General features: G+C 38.4%; 1 protein-coding gene and 1 long non-coding RNA gene across 2 annotated transcripts in view; one reads left to right on the plus strand and one right to left on the minus strand.

Moving 5' to 3' along the window:
• Positions 1-263: 263 nt before the first annotated feature.
• The window catches only part of LOC129755919 (forkhead box protein N2), a 30,338-nt gene continuing 9,214 nt past the window's right edge, over positions 264-21,387 (minus strand). The window contains exons 2-5 of the mRNA XM_055752625.1: positions 9,891-10,314; positions 9,577-9,766; positions 1,023-1,613; positions 264-938 (exon numbers count right to left, since the gene is read on the minus strand). Of these exons, the coding sequence (XP_055608600.1) occupies positions 708-938; positions 1,023-1,613; positions 9,577-9,766; positions 9,891-10,314 (1,436 nt within the window). The 3' untranslated portion in view covers positions 264-707. The remainder of the gene's footprint in view (positions 939-1,022; positions 1,614-9,576; positions 9,767-9,890; positions 10,315-21,387) is intronic.
• LOC129755924 (uncharacterized) lies at positions 16,016-17,849 on the plus strand. The gene is made up of 4 exons (XR_008739352.1): positions 16,016-17,015; positions 17,095-17,272; positions 17,334-17,559; positions 17,618-17,849. It is a non-coding gene; the product is annotated as an uncharacterized LOC129755924 (long non-coding RNA).

Genomic DNA, 21,387 nt, shown 5'->3' on the forward strand with positions numbered 1-21,387 from the left:
GTAACTGGCCAATGCCAGATTCAAGATGACGTTCGAAATCCGCTATAGTCTTTATTTGTAGGTAGAATTGAGAAGAGCGGTTGGAATTAGGAGTTTTATTCATAATAGTGTACTGATTGACAGATTCTGATGAACCGGTATAAACTGGGTGCCGAAAATTTTCAACGGTATCAAACTAAAGACAGAATCAGTTCACCTTTGACACTGGAGTTTTATTTTTGGGACCCCATGAGACTCGGTAATGTAAATAAAAACTCGGTTGATAATCTTTTGAAATGGTGCAATAATAATTTATTTGTGCTCGTTTGTATCACACTATGCATTAGAGAATACTACATCATACAAAGTATCTTCAACAATATTTTGGATAAGCTGTACTCCTCCTAGTTTCAGACTTCTACTCACTCACTCCCTTTCTCGGTTTGATCGGCACCTAAGCTTACTGATTCTAATTTCTCCGAGGTATCTTTGGAGTGACATTGTATTCCTATACCTTGAAGCCCCTGTTTCTGGGTCCTGGACACACCTCTATCCTTAAATAGTATAACTGCTATCAATCGACTAGACGTTTACATTCTACCTTGCATAGACGCTAAAGTAATGGCTTGGACGGATTAAACACTGGTTGAGAAGGCACCAACAGAATTTGTATCATTATTGGATTTCAAGAACAAGTACAAAATTATGCGACCATTTCGCGGGGTTTATTACAAAAATCCATGTTCGTTCAGAAATTCATCACTGATCTCCTGCTCGTTAATGTTGATCAAATTGCCAAAGTCCTGCTCGTCAAAGTTTTCCATCTCCGGTAAGAAATAGGGAATCGTTTCCACGATCACGTTCGGGCCCGTTTGAACCGTTTGGATGCCGGAGGTACCAAAGAAAGGAACCACGATGTCATCATTGGCCGGTTGTGGAATTTCATTGCCCGAGAATATCTAGAACGAAAATTTAGATGATTGTTAGTTCCTAAAATTTGATATGAGATTCTTAGAAAATTTCCATCTGGATCTGATACTCACCTCATCGACTGTCAAATTGGTGAAAATGTTGTCCCCGTTTTCAGCGCTGATGATCGAATCGAAGTTGATCGAACAGTTATCTACCAGAACAGCACTCTTGATCAGTTGGTTATCGATGATCTCGATCGTGGGCTGGCGTTTGTTTGTTGGTAACACTTGACTATCCGCATGGGTGTCGTTCAAGCAGATGTTGGCAGACTCGGATCCCTCAATTATTATGTTCTGTTCCTCTTGTTCGTCGTCAGCTGTTTGTTCCTCTGACATGAACGGATCATGGTCTTCAATTTGAGTGTTGTCGTTGTTGTCATTGTTGTTTCCATCGACAACCTTCTCGGTTTCCTCCTGTTCTGTGGCAACTTTAGATTCGGACGCAAAAGATTGACTGGTGGCACTGGCGCTTTGTCGGTTCCGGCTGCGGATTGAAGGAGCCGTCGTACCGTTTCTTTTTCGTTGCCGGATTCGAATACGCTTGCGTTCACTTTTGGAAACATCCATCGAAAGTTCCCAGTAACCGCCCTTGCCCTTTTCATCTTTGGCCCGAGAAACTTTTGTGAAGTAGAAGCTCAGAGAAAGGTTGTGCCGTATGGAGTTCTGGAAGGGGGAGAAGTTTGAATGTTATTTAAAAAGGGAAAGCGAAATTTGAATGTTACAAAGGTGTTCGATTATCTGATCGAGTTATTCACGAATACGTCATCCTGCAACGACTCAAGAAGCTTTAGGCATTGAATGCCACCTCACTCTGACACTATCCCCCCAAAAATTGAATTGAATTTCTACCTCGGAGAAAGTATAGTATTATCGGAGAAAGAATAGTATTATTGTTTAGGTTTTCCTCGACGTATTGGACTCACTTCACTCAGATGCTCCCCGACTATGAAGCCATTATACACCGTTCGCGATTTGCATTAGTTTCCAGCTTCCTTATGAGGCAATCAATTCAGAGGTGAACCAACCCAAATTTTATCATCTTCGCACATCCTATATGTGTGTGTTCGTTGTTAAAAAAAGATCAGTCTGTAGTCGTGTAAAAGTCCATTTAGCAAAGGTTGCTCCCAATCCAATATTTAATTCTTTAGAATCGGATTATGGGTCCACTTTCTTTGATACAGCTGTCACGCAGCTGCCAGTTGGTCATGGACAGTGTTCCGAAAATCACTCATTTTCAATAAATGTTTCTGATTGCACTTCGCACCTGAACGTACAGCGGTCGGGTTTCGTTATTGATTGCTACTGGACCTACCCGATCATCGATCGTTCAATTCATCGCTAAAATACCATAGCTCAAAATACAGATCACCTCGCACGATGCTTGCTGTCAAAACAGTGCAGCACCATCATCAAATTGGAATCTCACCAATGCTCAATGCATATGGCGAATCTTGTTGATCTTCGATCAGGAGTGAATGGATCAGGCAGTGAGTGAGTGATACATGAAGCCGATCATTAGCGTATTTTGTTTGATTTTATATATAGCAAATTAATAAATTTATTTGTTGTTATAACGTTTTTTTATGATCAAATCCAATTGTAGTTGTGTTTGTGAGGGAAAGATGTTCACTTTCGCCGTGTTTTTCAATTTTTACAAGTTCTCTTATTAAACTGTCGTCCGTCACGTTAAAACAACTGAGAATTTATGGTGTCCCGCACAACTGTTTGATTTTTCTCGTCCTGCAAAAAATAATTTTGAATTTCATATAATTCAGGCAGATACTGAGTGATCTACATTCAGAATGGATCAGTTTGTATCTCACTCATCTCCGATATGCGATGTTTGCTAAACCGATGATTCTGAATGATGCGACTCGGTTTGCATAGCTGATAGGAGCGCTGATCGAGATTGCATACCAGCCAGGCGAAGCAGTTGCGAGAGGCTATCCCATTATACAATCAGAATGTTTCCAACAGAAAACGCATCCTGAGTGTTTGTTTTGATTGATTTTCGGAACACTGGTCATGGATATCCCCAGACTTGTTTTTTCACGCAATGCACAACCACGACCCAATTGATGCTCAGCTGACGCCAAAGGCATTGCGAACGTCTAGCTCTACTGCGGCACAGAAGCGGTTTCCTCTTCTCTTCTCACGGGTCGGGCATTGCCAGCTGTTCCGATGACCGCTCTGCATCCATCAGGTATCGACCTTCCCAAAAGCTAAACTGGCTGGCCTGCGCATTCGATGACCCGCTAGATCTAAGTATTTCAGAATCACTTTCTCCAACACCTCCTGTACACCCAGTAGATTGGCCTGTATGCCAACAGGTTTCTAGGTGTCTTTCTTGGTTAGGGCAACAAATGAGCTTCCGACATTCCAAAACGTCGGGAAACATTCTCCCATCGACAAACTTTTAATTTTTTTTACAAGATTGAAATTTGACTTAAAACCTTTACAGCCGGGTGTTTTTGCTGCCGTGAGTGGGTTCGTCCCTCTTAAACCACCTTGGGCTTCGTTTGCCTGATCTGTCCCTTGGTTTCACCCTATGATACTACATCAAGGGGCGGCTGTGCTCTTGCACATATACATCGCACCTTTTTTTTTCTTCTTCGCTAACTTCGGAGTGGTACAGAATGATCGTGTCTGAGTACGTGAGACTTTTCAAGACCTAATATCGCGTTGCTTTTGATTCATGGTGTCATACGAGGCCCAAGATTTTGCTTTAGCTACACACAAAACTTTCGAGGCTCCACTTAGCAAAAAGAGGCCATTACTTTCCGTTAGCAAAAATTTTGTTTAACTAATGAGTTAGCAATTTTGCATTTCGTCGATAAATTTGCTCAACTTGAGTAAAAAATTGGCTTTGCTATTTATTTCAGTACGTTAGTAGCAAGGACACAAACTTTTAGTCTGTGCTGGAACCAAATTCGTTTGACAGTTTTCGGGTTTCGGGTGTTATTCGTTCGGTCGCTTCGGAGCGAGAAAAAACTAAAAATAATATGTTTTATTTGGATTCCGTTATTCTAGTTAAAAAACGAGATAAAATTTGCAAAACTCCATCGATTGTTGCATCGCCTCGTCGGTCAACATAATGTTTATGTGCCGACGTGGATTATGTTCATGGGCGTTCATCCCAGCTTGTTCCAAGATGTGCCTGCCCGGATACTTAAAAAAAGAGGAAAATTTGAAATCTTCCGGTATGAACCAAGTGTGTGTTCCGGTCAACGTTCTGTGATGTCTGCCTGCGGTAAGGGCACAGCACAGCTGGAAACAGGCAATTCCACTTTAGTCGAGAAGCGTTGAGCAAGCGAGAAAAGTTTGCCCGATCTCGCAATAATTGTTGGTAAGTTTTAAAGTTGAAAAAGTTTGAACGTTATAAAATTATGGGTTTTTGTTTGTTTTTTTTTTAGATTTTACTATTTGTAACCGGTTGTGGCCTATTTAAATTGGATGAGTTTACTTGTTGCAAAAAATTTGAGAAGCACCGTGGAATAGAATGGCTTCCGATTGTTCTGTACAGACCGCTTGACTATGGGTACAACTGTCCGGTTGTTAAGGGCGCATGTTTGCTCGGAAAACCCAAAACCGAAAAAGCGGTAGCCTGATCCGGAGCTGATTCATGCTCAGATTGAAGCCGGAAAGACGCATGTTTTTGGATAAGGCCGGCAGAATGTTGTTTCGAGGTGCAGCTGAATAGAAACCACTGGACCCGGGATCGTGAAAACAAATGATTTTGCAGTGAGCACAACTAAACTTTAGATAAAGTTCCTGTTTTTTTTAAATTTCTTCTCGATCTGCGTTCGTGTTCAAAATTCTTTGGGCCCATACAGTTTTGCGAAATTGTTCGATGCAAAAAAAAACATACAAAAATGATGTTTTAGAGGGTTTCAAAGTTTCTTGTTTATTTTAAGTTTTTTTTTGTTTAATTACAGCTGCGCCTACGGAACGAAAGTATCTCTTCCGAAACCTCTTTTTTCAAGGACCAACTTCGAAGCAGCCATGTAAAGAAGCTTCTTTGAATTTGGACTCGCTCAGATATCGAACAGCGTTTGATATCGGTAAGTAATTTCGAAAGAACTAAGAAATAAAAATAAATATGAAAGAAACATTTTTTTCTAATGTTTTCAGGTTTTCGAATTTAAAGACCCAGGTTTTCAGATAGTTTTGGTGGACTGACTGTAAGGTGAGTTGAGCAATGTGCCAATATCGATTTAGAAAAAAATGAATAGAATATTAAATTTTTCATCATTTAAGATACGATGATTTTAAATTACAGGGCGTTCATAAAACGATTTTTTGTTGGATGATTCGATACAAAAAATCACTTCGACCAAAAAATATATTTATGCACGCCGAAATCTTTCAAATTTTAACTAAGTTATTTCGAAAAAAGTAACCTGAAATATGAAATAAGTATTTCCTCTGAAAATAGATTTTTGACTAAATCTAAAACATAATTTCTGGTTTATAAATTTGAAATTTGAAGCACAATTCGGATACTTCAATATTGTTTAGAAATCTTTACTAAAAATCAATACTTCTTTTTTAAATTTTCAGCTTTATCGCCAAACGCAAAAATGCTATTTGTAGCGGCAATCATAATACAGGCAAGCACCTTAATGATTCGGTCTTGTGCCTCGGTTGGGGCTGAAATAATAACAAGCGGGTTGTGCGGAGTTTAACGGTGGACAACCTGACACTCAATTGAAAACGAAGACAAAAGTAAGAAGTGTGATTTTTAGGTTATTTAATTATATTTATTTATGTTTTTATTTTTAGGGTACCGTGAACCGAAGCAGATTTTTCGATATTCAGAGAACACCATCCTTGACTGTTTCGGCGAGTAATTCCGCCTTAAAGGCATCCCACCCACCCTCTTCAATCAGCTTAAAGTTAAGATAATAAATAAAAAGTAAATTAATCAATTAATATTTTTAATTTCTTAGTTGAAAGATCACTATAGGCCATCAACGAATCGCGCAGGGGGCTTCGACAAGGTGATGGTCTATCCTGCATGATGTTCAACGTGGCGCTAGAAGGTGTTATTCGACGAGCGGTGGGCGAAATGCGGGGCACGATTTTCAACAGATCCAGTCAACTTATCTGCTTTGCCGATGACATTGATATAGTCGGCAGATCATCTGCGGCGGTGGAGGAGATCTACCGCAAACTAAAACGCGAAGCAGGAAGGATTGGGTTGATGATTAATACGTCCAAGACGAAGTACATGCTGGCCTGCGGATCCGAGACCGACCGAACCCGCTTGTCCAGTAATAACAAGGTCATGATCGACGGCGACGAGCTGGAGATAGTCGAAGACTTTGTCTATCTCGGCTCCCTGGTGACCGCAGACAATGACACCAGCCGTGAGATCCGGAGGCGAATTATCAGCGGAAGTCGTGCCTACTATGGACTCCACAAGCAACTGCGGTCGAGAAGACTTTGCCCTCGTACGAAGTGTAACCTGTATATGACGCTTATTAGACCGGTTGTTCTCTACGGGCACGAGACATGGATATTGCTCGAGGAGGACCTGCGTACACTCGGAGTATTCGAGCGACGAGTGTTAAGAACCATCTTTGGCGGCGTACAGGAGAACGGAGTGTGGAGGCGAAGGATGAACCACGAGCTCGCGCGACTCTACGGCGAACCCAGTATCCAGAAGGTGGTGAAAGCTGGCCGGATACGCTGGGCTGGACATGTTGCGAGAATGCCGGACGACTGTCCTGCAAAACAGGTGTTCGCTACAAATCCGGTAGGAACAAGACGAGCGGGGGCGCAACGAGCGAGGTGGTTAGACCAAGTGGAGCGTGATCTGGCGAACGTGGGGTGCCCGAGAAATTGGAGAACGGTTGCCATGGACCGAGTGAATTTTAGGAATTATGTTCGTCAAGTTATGTCGTGAGACGGAATACTATGTAAATAAATATAAAAGGCCATCAACGGATAATACAAAAAAATTAAATTTACTAAAATTCCAGCACATTTTTGGGGTAAAATTTATTTGCTAACATTTTAGCAAACACAGTTTTTTTAACTATAAAATTAGTAAACATTTAGTCAGGGCACTTCTTGCTATTTTGCTAAATTTTCTGTAATTTTTTTTTGCTAATTTAATTGCTAACTTTTTAGCTGGTCAAATTTGAGCAAAATTTTGCTAATTTCCGGCCTCGAAAGTTTTGTGTGTAGTTAAGTTTGACTATCCCTTTCTTCTGCCTATTTCACCGTATCAACTCATTCCGGGCAATATGGCGAGCTGATGAGCTTAAACCGATGAAGGTTTGTCTAACGCACCCATGGCCCGAAAGGAACTGCGTCAGGTAAAGATTGACCTCTCCATACTTCCGATGTATCCAGTCTGAAAGCCGTGGGAAATAAGGCTATGAGTCCATCTTGCGTTGTTCGATGCATCCCGTTGCTCCAGCCACTTTAGCAGCGTCAATGCTCGTTTAGCTTTACGCACTCCTCTAACTGCTTTTGCCACGTAGCACTCTTTATCATCTTCTAGAGTGATACCGAAGGGAATCATACCCGCGATGACAAAAGCTACATCTGTTGAGATGGTTCTGTACGTAATTTCGATCTTTTGAGCTCTACCTCTAGGGCAGAACTCCAGGCCGCTCCACCGTATATTAGTTTCGATAGTGCTTCGTTCGCAATGGGATGTCTCTTGTTACTCTTTGGACCATGGCATTTCGGCATAATCCACGTCAATGAGTCGATGACTTTCGACGTACAATCACAGCAGTATTTGACGTGCGCACCAAAACTTAAACGATTGTCGACCATTACTCCGAGATATTTCAGCTGCTGTTTCGAAGATGTGGTATGTACTCCAACAGTAATCTCCATGTGCGGCACAACTCTTTTGCTGATCACGAGTAGGACTTCGGTAGAATGGTGGGCTATCTGAAGCTTAACTCCTTTCATCCAGATGCCAATCCTTTCTATATACATACATCGTTGTAAGGTCTTCTACCTTCTCGTTGTTGCACCGGTGATCACGAGCACGATATCGTGAAGTTTCAGCGTTAACAACTGTGCTCTGGAAAGTCAGGAATATCCAGAGCACAGTTCCTAGTATGGAACCTTGTGGAACACCCGCTGTTTGGGCAGTAGATCGTAACCCGGTTTTGGTTTCGTAGGTCAGACGCGATTTTCTAAAAAGCTTCCTATTATCCTGCAGAGGGTATTGACGCGAAGCAGAAAGGATTGGGTTGATGGTTAATACGTCCAAGACGAAGTACATGCTGGCTGGATGCTGGAAGTACAACCTTGTCCAGTAAAAACAAGGTCACAATCGATGGCGACGCGCTGGAGATAGTCGAAGACTTTGTCTATCTCGGCTCACTGGTTACCGCAGACAATGACATCAGCGGAAGTCGTGCCTACTAGGACTCCACAAGTAACTGCGGTCGAGAATACTTAGCCCTCGCACGAAGTGTAACGTGTATATGACACTCCTTAGACCAGTTGTTCTCTACGAGCACGAGAAATGAGTATTCGAGCGACGAGTGTTAAGAACCATCTTTGGCGGTGTGCAGAAGAACGGAGTGTGGACCACATTCGCGTGACTCTACGGCAAACTCTGTATCCAGAAGGTGGTGAAGGCTGGCCGGATACACTGGGCAGAACATGTTGCGAGAATGCCGGACGACTGTTCTGCAGAACAAGTGTTCACTAGGAATCCGGTAGGAACAAGACGAGCGGGGGCGCAACGAACGAGGTGGATACACCAAGTGGGGCGTGATCTGGCGAATGTGTGGGGCGTGAAGCCGAGAAGTTGGAAAACGGTTGCCATGGACTGAGTGAGTTTCAGGAATTATGTTCGCCAAATTATGTCGTGGGACGGAATGAACTACTATGAAAATAAAGAAATAAGGGTATTGGGAACACACATCCTGTGAAGCGCTTTGGCAAGAGCTTCCCAGCTAGCGTTTTTTGAGGCATTTTTCACGTCGATCGTCACAATGCCGCAGTGACCAACTTTTGAATTGCAGACAGAAATATCACAATATGATACTATCACATACAATTCAATGTTAGCGGTCTTTGCCGGTCCTGCAACCTTCTTCAAAAGAAGGGTCTTGGCGATGTCGTGCAATTCCTCTGCTGATAATTGTTAGCTCCTCTTCGCTTATGTTCTCTTCGTTTGCAACCATTGGTCAGCTGGTAACGTTATGTTCTGGGAATAAATCATTCGTTTTCTACTTAGTACCTATAGCGGTGATGTACCACAACCGACACAGTTTCCAAAATATAATGTTCTCTGTGATATAATGGATTAACGAATAGTAGAAGGATCGCAGAATTATATTGTGAATATCAATTTATAGTTCTTAGTTTTTATTCGATCTCAAATTCTGATTTATGTTAGTAAAATTATCATGACTGAAAGTATGCCGAACAATTTTCTCCAAAAAGTGCAAAAAATGCAAACCAATTTTTAATTAATTGCATCCCATTGGAGTTAACATAAAGCTTTTTTTCAGCAAAACTGAGCTTATTAAATTTCAAGCTTTAACTCTTGTTTCATGTTTGATTTTATATTCCCTTATCAATTATTCATATTTTTAATTCGTCACCAACTTTGGCTTCTTGCGATCGAAGGGAAAATACTTACATTCCAGTTCTTGTGCACTTTATAATAGGCGAACTTTTCCTGTATCCATTTACAGATTTGCTTCAGCGTCATCCGCCCTTCGTCTAGCATGGCCATTGCGATAATCTGGGCATAATTGAAGGGGGGCTTTTCTGCTGCATTTGCAAGTGATGTGTACTGGTCTTTGCGTTTGTCATACGATTCACGGCTTCTGCAGAAACAAAAACAACAACAACATGTCACAACAAAATGTCGTGACCGAATGTAATTAGTTTTAAAACGAATAACTGCAGCGGTAGAGATAGGAGTTAGAAAAAAAATCGTTAGTCACATACCTTCGCACTTGGGCGATGAATTTATTAAACCGAGCCGTGGGCAAATCTGTCAGGGGAACATCCGAGGGCGTCAGGTTGGTTATGTTTTTGAGCTCGGTAAGCCACGATAGATTGGTTAGTTCCGATTCGGAATCATCCTCGGCTTCCATTCCATCCTCCGGATCGCAGTCCTCTAGGGTGCCGCTAATGCCGCTGGTGTTGGCCACGGATTCGTTGGCAATACTACTGCCCTCGCTGGCGGAAATGTCTTCCTCATTGTGACTGATCGGGGTAGATGACTCCAGGGGCTCCTCCTCGATGGACGGAATAGTTTCCACATTGATGGATACCGCCCCGTTCAGGTCGATGGCACCTTCCGGTAAGGTCGTGCTGGCACTGGTGGCCACCGGGATCGAATTGTGTCCGTTCAAAACGTAATTGTATGCTGCAATAAAAATATAATTTGATTGATTATATTAATTAAAGATTTATGGCATATACTATGCAGATAAGTAGCATCGAAGATCTTGCAGGATTGAAATTTTCCAATATGAATTTTTGTAATAATATGTTTTTCTGATTGATATTTCCCGGCGAATGAGCTAAAACCTTGTCTTTCGGGTCTTTTATCTTCAATTCAAAGTGATGAAAAAGCTGAAAAATGAAAATCTGTACAACACATTGCGGACCAAATACGAGATATCACGATTTTTCGCTTGCCGCGAGTGTGCTACGCCTACAAGCACAACTCCAGTTTTATAAATTTGATATTCAAACTATATTCTACAAAATTAAACACATCACTCTCGGTAACTCAAAGACACAAAATTTGTAGAATTTGAACCAGATGGTTTTTAAGGTATAGAATGACTCGTTTCGGTGTTTTCTGACTTTTATTTCTTTGTGGTGTGTTAAGATATTAACCCTCCAGCTCCCAACCCCGACTTAAGACGGGATCCACTAGAAACGGCATAAAACCAATGCCAATATTTTTTTTGCGCAGAATGTTTCAAAACATGTTAATCTAACAATCCATGGTTATGAAAACTGTTTGATTTGCAGTTGTCAAAAGCTACAACTAGGTAAGTTTGAAAAAAAAAAATTAGGTGGCCTCAGAAATCCTTGATCCGTGTGTTACCAATCTATGAAAAGTATTGGCAGTTATTTCTAAAAGTTACAATCACTCTGGATGTAAACCTTAGGTAGAGATGGAATATAAACCCCGTCTTATGGTAAAATGGTAAAAGCATGTGAAAACTTCAACCGTAAAAAGTACTGAAAGCCAAGATCCTCTACCCCTGTGCTTATGCAATTTAAAAAAAAATGTCAATAAATTTTCCTCATTTATAAAGATTTTCGTTGAACAAAAGGGTTAAAAAAAGTTTATCATCGCTTTTTTCAAAAAGGTTTTAGAGCTGAAACTGACTGGTTTGGGAAAAATTTGAATCATGAATTTGATCAAATTTCGAAGAAATTATAAACCAAAATATATCCAACATATTTTTGAAAACAAATGTTTTGTTGTCATCTACATAGTTGATCAATAACTAAAAATCTTTAAAATCAAAAAAACATTTTTTTTTTCAATTGTTCAAATGAAGCTTTTATCCTTCTTCAAAAATGTTCCAAATTAAATATCTTATCCAGAAAAGTTTAACGTTCCCCGATGTATCTTTTATCAGTTTTATACTCGTTTGATCTAAGCTAATTTTTCATTTGTTCGAATGATCTTTTAACTGTTATTTATTTTTCTATTATTTAATTTTTGGTATTTAAGTGAATTATGAAATTCAAAGTAGAATTGATAGACCTAAAAAAGGTTGATCTTGAATCGATCTATGGAAGATTGATCTTTTCAATTCAGATTTTTTTTGCTCGCAGATTTCAATATATTGAGTATCAAAAGTAAGTCGTTTATAAGCATTCATTTCTACCAAAGATAGAAGGTTAATGCATCTTTGAAACTTCGTGTTTTTTTTTGTTCTTTTAATTACACAAAGTTCCCAAAGATTACACAAAGGATAAGATCGATCTATCAGAGATCGATTCTCAATGTTCGAAATTTCAGGTGGATCGATCCTGTAACCGTCCATCTGAATAGATCATTTCCTGAAAATTGAACAATCCTAGTAAGAACTTAGGACCTATTCCATCATTTCGGTATTTCTTATTTTTCATTATATACAAAAAAACTAAACTGTTCTAAAAGTAATTTTTTACACATCCTTTTTGATCATAACTTTTTTCGTTATATTGTTTATTGAGAACGTACAAATCGGAAACCAAATTTTTTAAAAGGGTGCGTTGTGACGTCACGATTTCAATCACTGACATATATCACCCGAATAGCAAAGACCATGGTATTAAGATAACTGAACAATGATTTTCAATTTAACAATCAATTTCATCGTAGTTTCTTAATATCTTTTAACCACATTTAATTATGAAATCACCATAATTTTCAAAGTCACCGTGAAGTATATCTTAAATTCAAAATATTTCATAGTTGCCGAAAATGACAGAAGTACGGTACCACAATAATTTTCTTGTGATTATTATTGTTACTGTGTATTTCATGGTGAAATTAAAATCCAAACCAAAATGAACATTGTCAAAATTTTGCATTGTTTGCGTATTTACAATTTTTCGTGTAGAGATTTATTTTGATTCCGTGCCCGCGCCATTTTTTAAAGTAACAAAAACTTGATTAATTCAGTGCCAGTGCCAGGGTTGGCATAATTCAACGATCAACGGTAAAATGGTCCTTCAAACTCATTTGACTGTTCCTTAACGACCAGTCACTTCGTTTGCCAGTCATTCATTCCCCAGTCATTTGAAGCTAAAATAATAACCTAGTCAAGCAATCGCATTTCAACGACCGATGACGAAAAAGAAACGCATTTATTATTATTGTTACTCCTGCCAGCAAGCCGAAGACGACCGAAGACGAAAAAGAAACGCATTTATTATTATTGTTGCTCCTGCCAGCAAGCCCGTTTTCAGTTTTTTATTGCTATTGTTGCTCTCTGCCAGCAAGTCGTTCAATTAGTTTTACCTGCCGGCAGCAGCCGAACGAGGATGTGTAGGAGCTTCGCCAGTCGCATAACGGAGAAATTGTGATTGTTGTCGTGCTTTATCCGTCATGCGAGTAGTGAGGCTCCGTCAATTGAGTAAGGTGCCGGTCGTTTGATGAAAAAAAAAACTAGTCGGGTCAAGCGTGACGGGCGAAATTTACCAACCCTGGCCAGTGCTATCGTGTATCAAACCGGAAGGATTAACGTTAAAGTAGATATCCATCCTCTCACGGAAGATCCAACTCCCGCTTGGAAGGAACTTTCTAAATCCCAGCATGTCATCAGAATCGATGCAAAGCCTCCGACTAGGAATGTCCCCGCCAACAAGATCCGGGTTGTTTGATGTCGGATACACACTCGCTAACCAACCAGTTTGACATTCCGGATGGAGATATCTCTGTGCGGAAAGTTGCGGTCTTCGATTTCAACAATAAGCTGGGTAAAAAAGTAGCATTTCGAACCCAAATGATGTTTCTAACCAAATTTATTTTTAGAAAAACTTCCGCATAAACACAAAATGGTCACAGCGAAAAATCATGAACTTTTAAGCTTCGATCACACCTTCATGTACCCTTTGAAAATGCTACCGGAGGATGCTGCAAGAAAAACTGGTTCTATCATTCTTGACGAAATACCAACACTTGGTAATTCGAAGGTTTGTAAAGTCTTATTCATACCTTTCCTTCAATCTCAATAAATGATTGAATATGGATGTTTCATTCCTAATTTTTATTTATTTCAGGAGAGCCTAACGGAGGTCTTGAAAACGGGAAATATTCAACAGCACTTGAGCAACTGCACCTACCTGCAGAATAATTGCATTGAGTTGTGTAGTCTTAAACTTGGCAAGCGGAGTTTTGCAAGTGGGCCTTCAATGTGAAGCGCGGCAAAAATGATTGCCTGGAAAAGTGGGAGAACACTTTAGAAAAGGTTGATATCTTGTTAACACATACGCCTCTCGTTGGTCATGGTGATCTTCGGAAGTACGCGCCGGGTGTGTTGAGTTGCTAACAACAGATCAGCAACGAGTCAAATCACGGTATCACGTATTTGGACATGTTCATGAAGGCTGCAGGATAAATTCCGATGGTAAGATTATTTTTATTAACGCTCCTACTTGTGAGATCAACTATTTACCGAACAACCATCCGATCGTATTTGATGTTACTCTACCAAAAGGTAAATTTCTAGTTAGAAAAGATTAGGATGTTTTTCAATGCCTCTTGCATCGAATACATGTATATTTTTCACAAAACATTTCAAAAGTTTTGTCGCTTGGATTGCGACAAAATTATCTCTTAAAAAAATAATTGAAACTCACAATACATAGTCTACATCTGTCGTTCTCTTGCAGTTCCCCTCAACCAAGTACGGATCTGAAACGATGAACTGACTGACACACTGGTGGTTGCTCGAACCAATGGCCTGAATCATAGAGCAGTTAGAAACCGAACGGCAGATTTGTATCGAGATCTTTAGAATATCTTCGAACGGACGGCTTGCGACTGGTTAGAAACATGGATGGATTGGTCAACATAACTCGTGAACAGCAACGGAAAATAAACACAACTCTGGTAAACAAGGGAAACCTTGCAATTCTGGTAAGAATTTTCATCTGGAGACCGGCTTTCGTTGCTATTGCTACCCATGGTTCCGGATGGCACAATTTGAAGAAGTCTTGTTTTTTTCAACTGCTGCAAGAAAAGTTAGGCACCATATCTAAGTTATACCATACCAGAGAGTTAAACAATTATAATATATAATAAAATTATTTCGAATTTCGTTTTCAAATTTATCAGTTTGCTTAAGTTATTCTTATTTCAAGGAATAATATTCCTGTTTGGTCGTGCTTTTTAATAAACGTAAATCAAAATTATTCCAAAGCACAACTAATCATGAATAAAATTCCTTGAAATAAGTAATAACTTTTGCAAAATATTCTAAACAATAAATTATTCATAGTAAAACCATGAAATTTTACGGTTAAAACAATAGTTTTATACCATAGAAAGACCTTGATTTCCATCTTTGATAGAACAATGTAATTAAATGGATTTTCATGGTTTTACTATGAAAAAGTGGAAGCTGTTATCACCATGAACTTCATATTTTTGAGCTTCCGGATGTATGGGAAATCGCCATTTTTTTCATGGTCACGCTGCATAACAATACCCCTTTTTCATGGTTATTTTCGCCGAAACAGTGAAATGTATGGTCGGAAACTATGAAATCCAATGTGCATTCACGGTATCGTGGAAGATAATAAGCATTGTGTAAACCATAAAATTTATGGTTTGTGAATATGAAATTCATGGTTTTTTCATTGTACAATTCTATTCGGGCAATTACTAACGGGTGTTAAATAAAAAATGAGAATTTTTTCAATACCTTTCAGTAACTCAAATAAAGAGCGTAAAATTTTCTTTCTCCAAGAAAATTGCTCTTTGGGCTCCCTAGAAACAGTAGGCGTGTTTGGTTTTGCTAGTTTGAATTTAGTCAAAGCAAAGATGGCGTCGAAACAGCACGTACTCCGCGAACGCATTGTACGGTTCTACGAAACGCATTTCCTGTAAGGAAAAAAGTTCACGGTGGCACATTTTAAGGAAGAAAATGTACCTGTCAGTACGGTATCCTGGGTTCCCTGAACGTAGAGCGGAAGGTCGGAAGTGGTCGTCCGGTGACGATAATGACGAAGCAGAGGAAGACATTGTTAAAGAAGCTGTTTGACAACTAGGACGCAACCAGCTTGCGTGACGACGGTCGGAAATATGGCTGCTCCCACGTATTGTTCCATCGTACCCTCAAGATGGAAGGAATCGTCTGCAGGAAGAAGACGAGGTCGCCGGAGTAGATTGAGAGGGTTAAATCACAGTGTCTGTGGATGACCAAAAAATACCGCGGGACGTCATTAGTTCTGGATGACGAAAGCTATTTTCCGCTGTCTAAAACGCATATCGTAACCCAACAAACTTGCCCCAGTGCCGCCCAATAGAGGATTTCTCTGGCTCACTAAGTGCCCTACACAGAAAAAAAATCTGAATCCTTAACAACACTGAAATTGGAAACCTTTAATATTACATGACGTTGAACACGATTATTCAATGTGAATTTACAGATTGAAAAAAGTTGAATCCTTAAAAGCATTGAATTCTAATGACATGAATATTACTTGACACGGAACGTAATTATTTGATGTGAATTTCCATCACATATGATGTAAATAAAAAGAAGCATCACATATGACGGAATTTTCAGTGCGAATTGAATATTACACGTCTTAAATATTTTACATGTCTTTCAAATTTTACATGGCAGTTGAAGTTTACAGACGTGTAATGATTAATTCGCTCTGAAAATTTCATCATATATGATCCTTCTTTTTCTTTCTTAATTCTTAACAAACAAATGTTGAAGTCTAAACATCACTGGAAATAAAATTTCTAAGCGCTCTCAAAGTAAGAAAATTCGATGGTTTCAATAAGCAAAACGACCGTTTTAATAATGTTCATCGGAGTTCAATTGATATGATTTTAAAAGAAAAAAAACACCCGTTCCCTCAAATTTGTGTGCAGAGTGACAAAGACGGAAACTGCGGATCTTTTGACAATCCGGTTTCGTTCAGTAATTTTATCGTGTTGTTTTGATGGTGCGGAATTTGCTTGTTTCCAAGGTTTCCTTTTTTTTCGTTCGCTAGCGTAAAAAAGTTCGGGTCGGTTACAGTCTAGCTTTGCTCCAAGCCAGAATAATTTAAGTGAAAATTGTGTATTAAGACAGTGACTTTCGTCGAAGGTTTGGACATAGGGATGCACTTTGACAAAATCGGTCCTTCTGACGAGCATCCGAAAAGCCCACACCAATAGTACGGAAGATGTTACAAATAATCGTTGCTCAGTGAGCCCGTGAAATAAGGTTTGTTCCTCGAAAATTGTCGTCCGGAAATGGTGCGAAGAAACATCGAAAAATCCTGACGGAACAGTATTTTTATTTTGCCCGTATTTCGGAATGTTTTCCGTCTGGAGTCGGGAAGAAAAAGAGTAAACAAGACGAACGGAAAGCAGCAATAACCAAAAAGGTGAGTAAGGAACGATTTTTGTTAAATTTTTGTAGTATGTTGTAATTTGTGAATTTCTTTTTTCCTTTTTCTAAATTAGTACGACGATTGCGACACTGGACACTGGAGATGGTCAAAAGAAGGCTAAAAGGCATAACGAATCCAAGGCAGCATAGCGTAAGAACAACAAGAAACCGAACGCGCGGCGCAAATCGAGAACAATTTGCCGCCCCGATAGAAAGGCAAAACAGGCGTTTCGTGATGCGGCCCAAACAGCGGTAATTGTTGAGAATATATTTTTAGAACATTTATTAAATGTAAATTTACAACACATTTAAGCCCATCTAAAATCCGGACTCGTAGTGAATTGTAATCGATGAGTGGTCGTGATACTACCTTTCTTACGATGGTTCATGATAAACACATCCACGTCAGATGCGAATGCGATCGATCTGGACGACGGAATTGGAAAACAAAAACGCAGTGGTTGCCAGCTCAATCCCGCAGCCAGTGTAGATGCGTCCTGGTATGGCATGGTGCCAGAAACTATCCAATCCAACGACCGGTAAGTTATAAAATACATAATGGTAAAGCAAAATCATATGATTTTTTTGTCTTTGCAGAGACAACTCGAACCACAGCAACCGCAACAAGGACAGATGACCAGTGTAAGATTCGTCTCAGTAGCAGATGTACGTTGAAGGCTACGGTCAAGGAATCCGGATCAGCAAGGACCCGGTGACTTACGAGTAAAAGTTAGTGTTCTTCATAGTCATGCAGTTTTTTATGTCATTATTTTTGCAAAAAAATTTGTTGGTTGATAATTTTTGCCATGAGTGTCTTAGTGGATCGATATTCGGTACAAAATTATAATAAACCAATTTTAATAAATTTTACGGTAAATTTAAACTTGTTTTTAATAATGCGCAAAACGAAAGAAATTTGTAAAATTACATCATTCATGATGTAATTAAAAAGAAGCATTCCATTTGGCGGAATTTTCAGAGCGACTTAAATTTTACACGTCTTTGAAATTTTACACGTCTGCTGAAGTTTACATCATTTTTATATTACACGTTCGCCAAATTTACAGTCGTGTAATATTTAACTCACACGGAATATTCCATCATATGTGATGCTTCTTTTTCTTTACATCATATATGATGTGATTTTACAGATTTTTTTGGTAGTGTGTAGTGTATAAAAACAATTGGAGGGCCAAGGACACGAAGCAACTGACTACAAGAATCCGGAATTGTATCCGGAAAAGGGACGTAAGTGCCGTACAACGTTCTTGTGAGAGCATCGCGACAAAGTTGCGTCGAACATCAGACCACAGCCCTTACTCAAACATTCACTGACATATTTTTGAAGAAAATACATTATTTTATTAATAAAAAATACTGAAATCGATGAAAAAAAAAATAACCATCTTTTTATATGTGATTGAAAAAATTCTCATTTTTTATTTAACACCCGTTATTTTATCGAGAAATAAACTGTTGATATCAACATGTAACTATCATTTAGTTTTTTACCCTATTAACATTAACTTGTATAGTATACAATGTTTACACGATTCACTAAAAAGTGCCCAACAAATTTCGTGACGTCACCGTGGTGAGAGTCTTATAAAAATAAAATAAATAAATAAAAATGGAAGGTGGAAAGAAATCGAATAGTTAGAGGGAAATGTGAGCTAGGGCTTTGGGCTGTGGACATTTTTAAACAACTTGTGTGGTTTTTTTTTAAATTTAAATCCACTTTCTAAATAAAAAATATCTCGTCAGTTCAATTGTCTTTAATGTGCTTTCTACCAAAATCGGGACTTGCAATTAAGAGTGTATCAAAAAATTTAGAATTTAAATTTATTAAGAGGTAGGGGAGCTAAGGGCATAAAGAGCATCCGGGGCATAATAAGCACTCCTCTTTTCTACAAAAGTACGTAGTTTCTTAAATAAAATTTTCATGAGGATTACTTCCGTACTTCCTATAGTATTAATTTTTCAGCAAAAAAGAAATCTTCTTATCATTTTTACAGAAATATTTAAGAAAAACCAACTCGGTTCTCAAGTCACGAAAACATTATAATTTTTGGCCACTGGAAAATAAGCTTTTATGATCGTAAAATCATCTTAATATATAATGTACGCACTGGAACATGATGAACACATTGTTTCTCAAATCGTTCAATTTTTGGTTTTTCAGTATAGGGGAGATAAGGGCATAACGAGCACCCGGGGCATGGTAAGCACTTCTCTTTTCTACAAAAGTACGCATTTTCATAAATAAATTTTCATGAGGAATAGTTTCATAATTCCTGTAGTATTAATTTTTCATCAAGAAAGAAATCTTCTTATCATCTTTACAAAATATTTAAACAAAAACATCTAGGTTCTCCAGTGACGAAAATATTATAATTTCAAGCACCAGTCATCTTGATCTAAAATTTACGCACTGCAACTTGATATACACATGTTCTTCAATTTTCACCATCTTTTTTTTCACTTAAATCAATTTGAAAACGCGTTTTTACTTTAATTTGTTGACTCGGGGCGAACAAAGCACCATTAATTGGGGCACGATGAACGTTTTCTGCCGTAGCATCTAATAGCGAATTCAATCGATGTAGTCAACTGAATGATAGAGCTACAGCTTCAACAGTTTACATCTGACGATTTGGTTAGATGTCGAAGAGATAATCAGTGGCTCGGATTCGATTTCTGTTCGAGAAGAATTTTTTCAATTACCGTTCATGATCGATTATTTTGATCGTTGCATTGTACTAGTAGCTTCTTGGCGGGAGATGCAAAGCACCAAAAACATAATGTATGAGTGTATGTGAATTTCTGGTATTCTACAAAAAGTCATACATTAATTAAGTATTGATTTGTTTGATGGATCCACGCCTCACCGTTTAGTGTAAAATACATCGATCATGAATGGTAAATGAAAACCACTTCGAACAGGTATCGAACTCGAGCCTACTGATTTCCTCTCCGATCTCTAACCGATAGGCCAAATCGTCAGACGAATCAAGTCAAGCTGTAGCTCTATTATTCAGTTGACTTCATCGAGTGAAATTTGCTGCTAGATTCCACGGCAAAAAACGCTCATCGCGCCCCTATTAATGTTGCTTATACTGCCCCAGTGGGGGTTCTCATTATGTCCCTACAGTGACTGATTTTCCGTTTTCGGAAAAAGTTTTTAAAATGTATTTTTAAGCGTTTCTATCTACTTTTTCAAGTATTATCCTGTAAGAAAATTTACTTTGTTAGTGTCTGAACACGAAACAATGATGCAAGTCATATAATAGCTGTTTTCTATGGTTAAATAAGCGTCTTCCTTAAGGTGGCCGTTATGCCCTTATATCCCTTAATCACAAGAAAAAATATAAATTTATTACCTATACCTATATCAAAGTTTATACTTTTGCTTTTTAAATCATGTATCTCAGAAAACGGAAAAATAATTGCGAAATTTTTTGACGCCTCTCTATGAAATACATGTCCGTTTAAATTTGGTACTTTATGAAAAAAAAAAACAAAAATAAAATCATATTGGCCCTCTACAACACGCTTCTAAACTAGGTTTACTAAAATTGGAATTAAATCCAAGCCAATAATTATTTTAAATTTTTTTGCGAAGAATAATTAAAAATACTTTGGTCAAACAAACTTTACTAATATAGCAACTGTTTGACAAGCAAGTCAAAAGAAAACCTCAACATGAAAATACGGGAAATATAACATATTTTTTGAAAAGTTATTATTTATTTATTATTGGGTTTTGGAGGGGTAATATAAAATTATAGTTAAAATGTTAAAAGAAAAAAAGAAAGTTAGACTGCTAGTAGAAGTGCAACGCTTCTGCAGCGCCTATTGGAAAATTGATCATCAAAATTGAAAATTTTTCTACCAACCACTGCCTTGCCATTTAGAAGATGTGCGCATAGATAAATCACTATGCTTTTTTTTCTTTTAATTTTTACTGAATTTAATCATACATTCAAGATGAAAATAGAATTAATGAGAATCAATTGATTTGAAAAAAATAATTAACGTTTGACAAACATCTTCATCACCGGAACAGAAAAGTTTCAAATGTACATCAGTAATTTTTTGCCACAATACTGAATATACAATACACATGTATAAAAAAACAATCGTTTGGAATATTGTTTGATTAATGATTTTTAAAAGGATTTTCAGTCAAACAAAACCAGTGTCTTGTTCAAACCAAAATGGATGAAACGGAAACAATTGTGGATTTAATACGATATTGATAGAACAAATATTAGTTTTTCCCGATTGATGGTCGTTTTCACGATATTTGCTCAAATTTGCATACCAAAATATGCGATGGTTGTGGGTTTAAATTTGCAATCCCTAGA

This window comes from Uranotaenia lowii, chromosome 3, assembly GCF_029784155.1.
Source record: "Uranotaenia lowii strain MFRU-FL chromosome 3, ASM2978415v1, whole genome shotgun sequence".
Taxonomy (NCBI): domain Eukaryota; kingdom Metazoa; phylum Arthropoda; class Insecta; order Diptera; family Culicidae; genus Uranotaenia; species Uranotaenia lowii.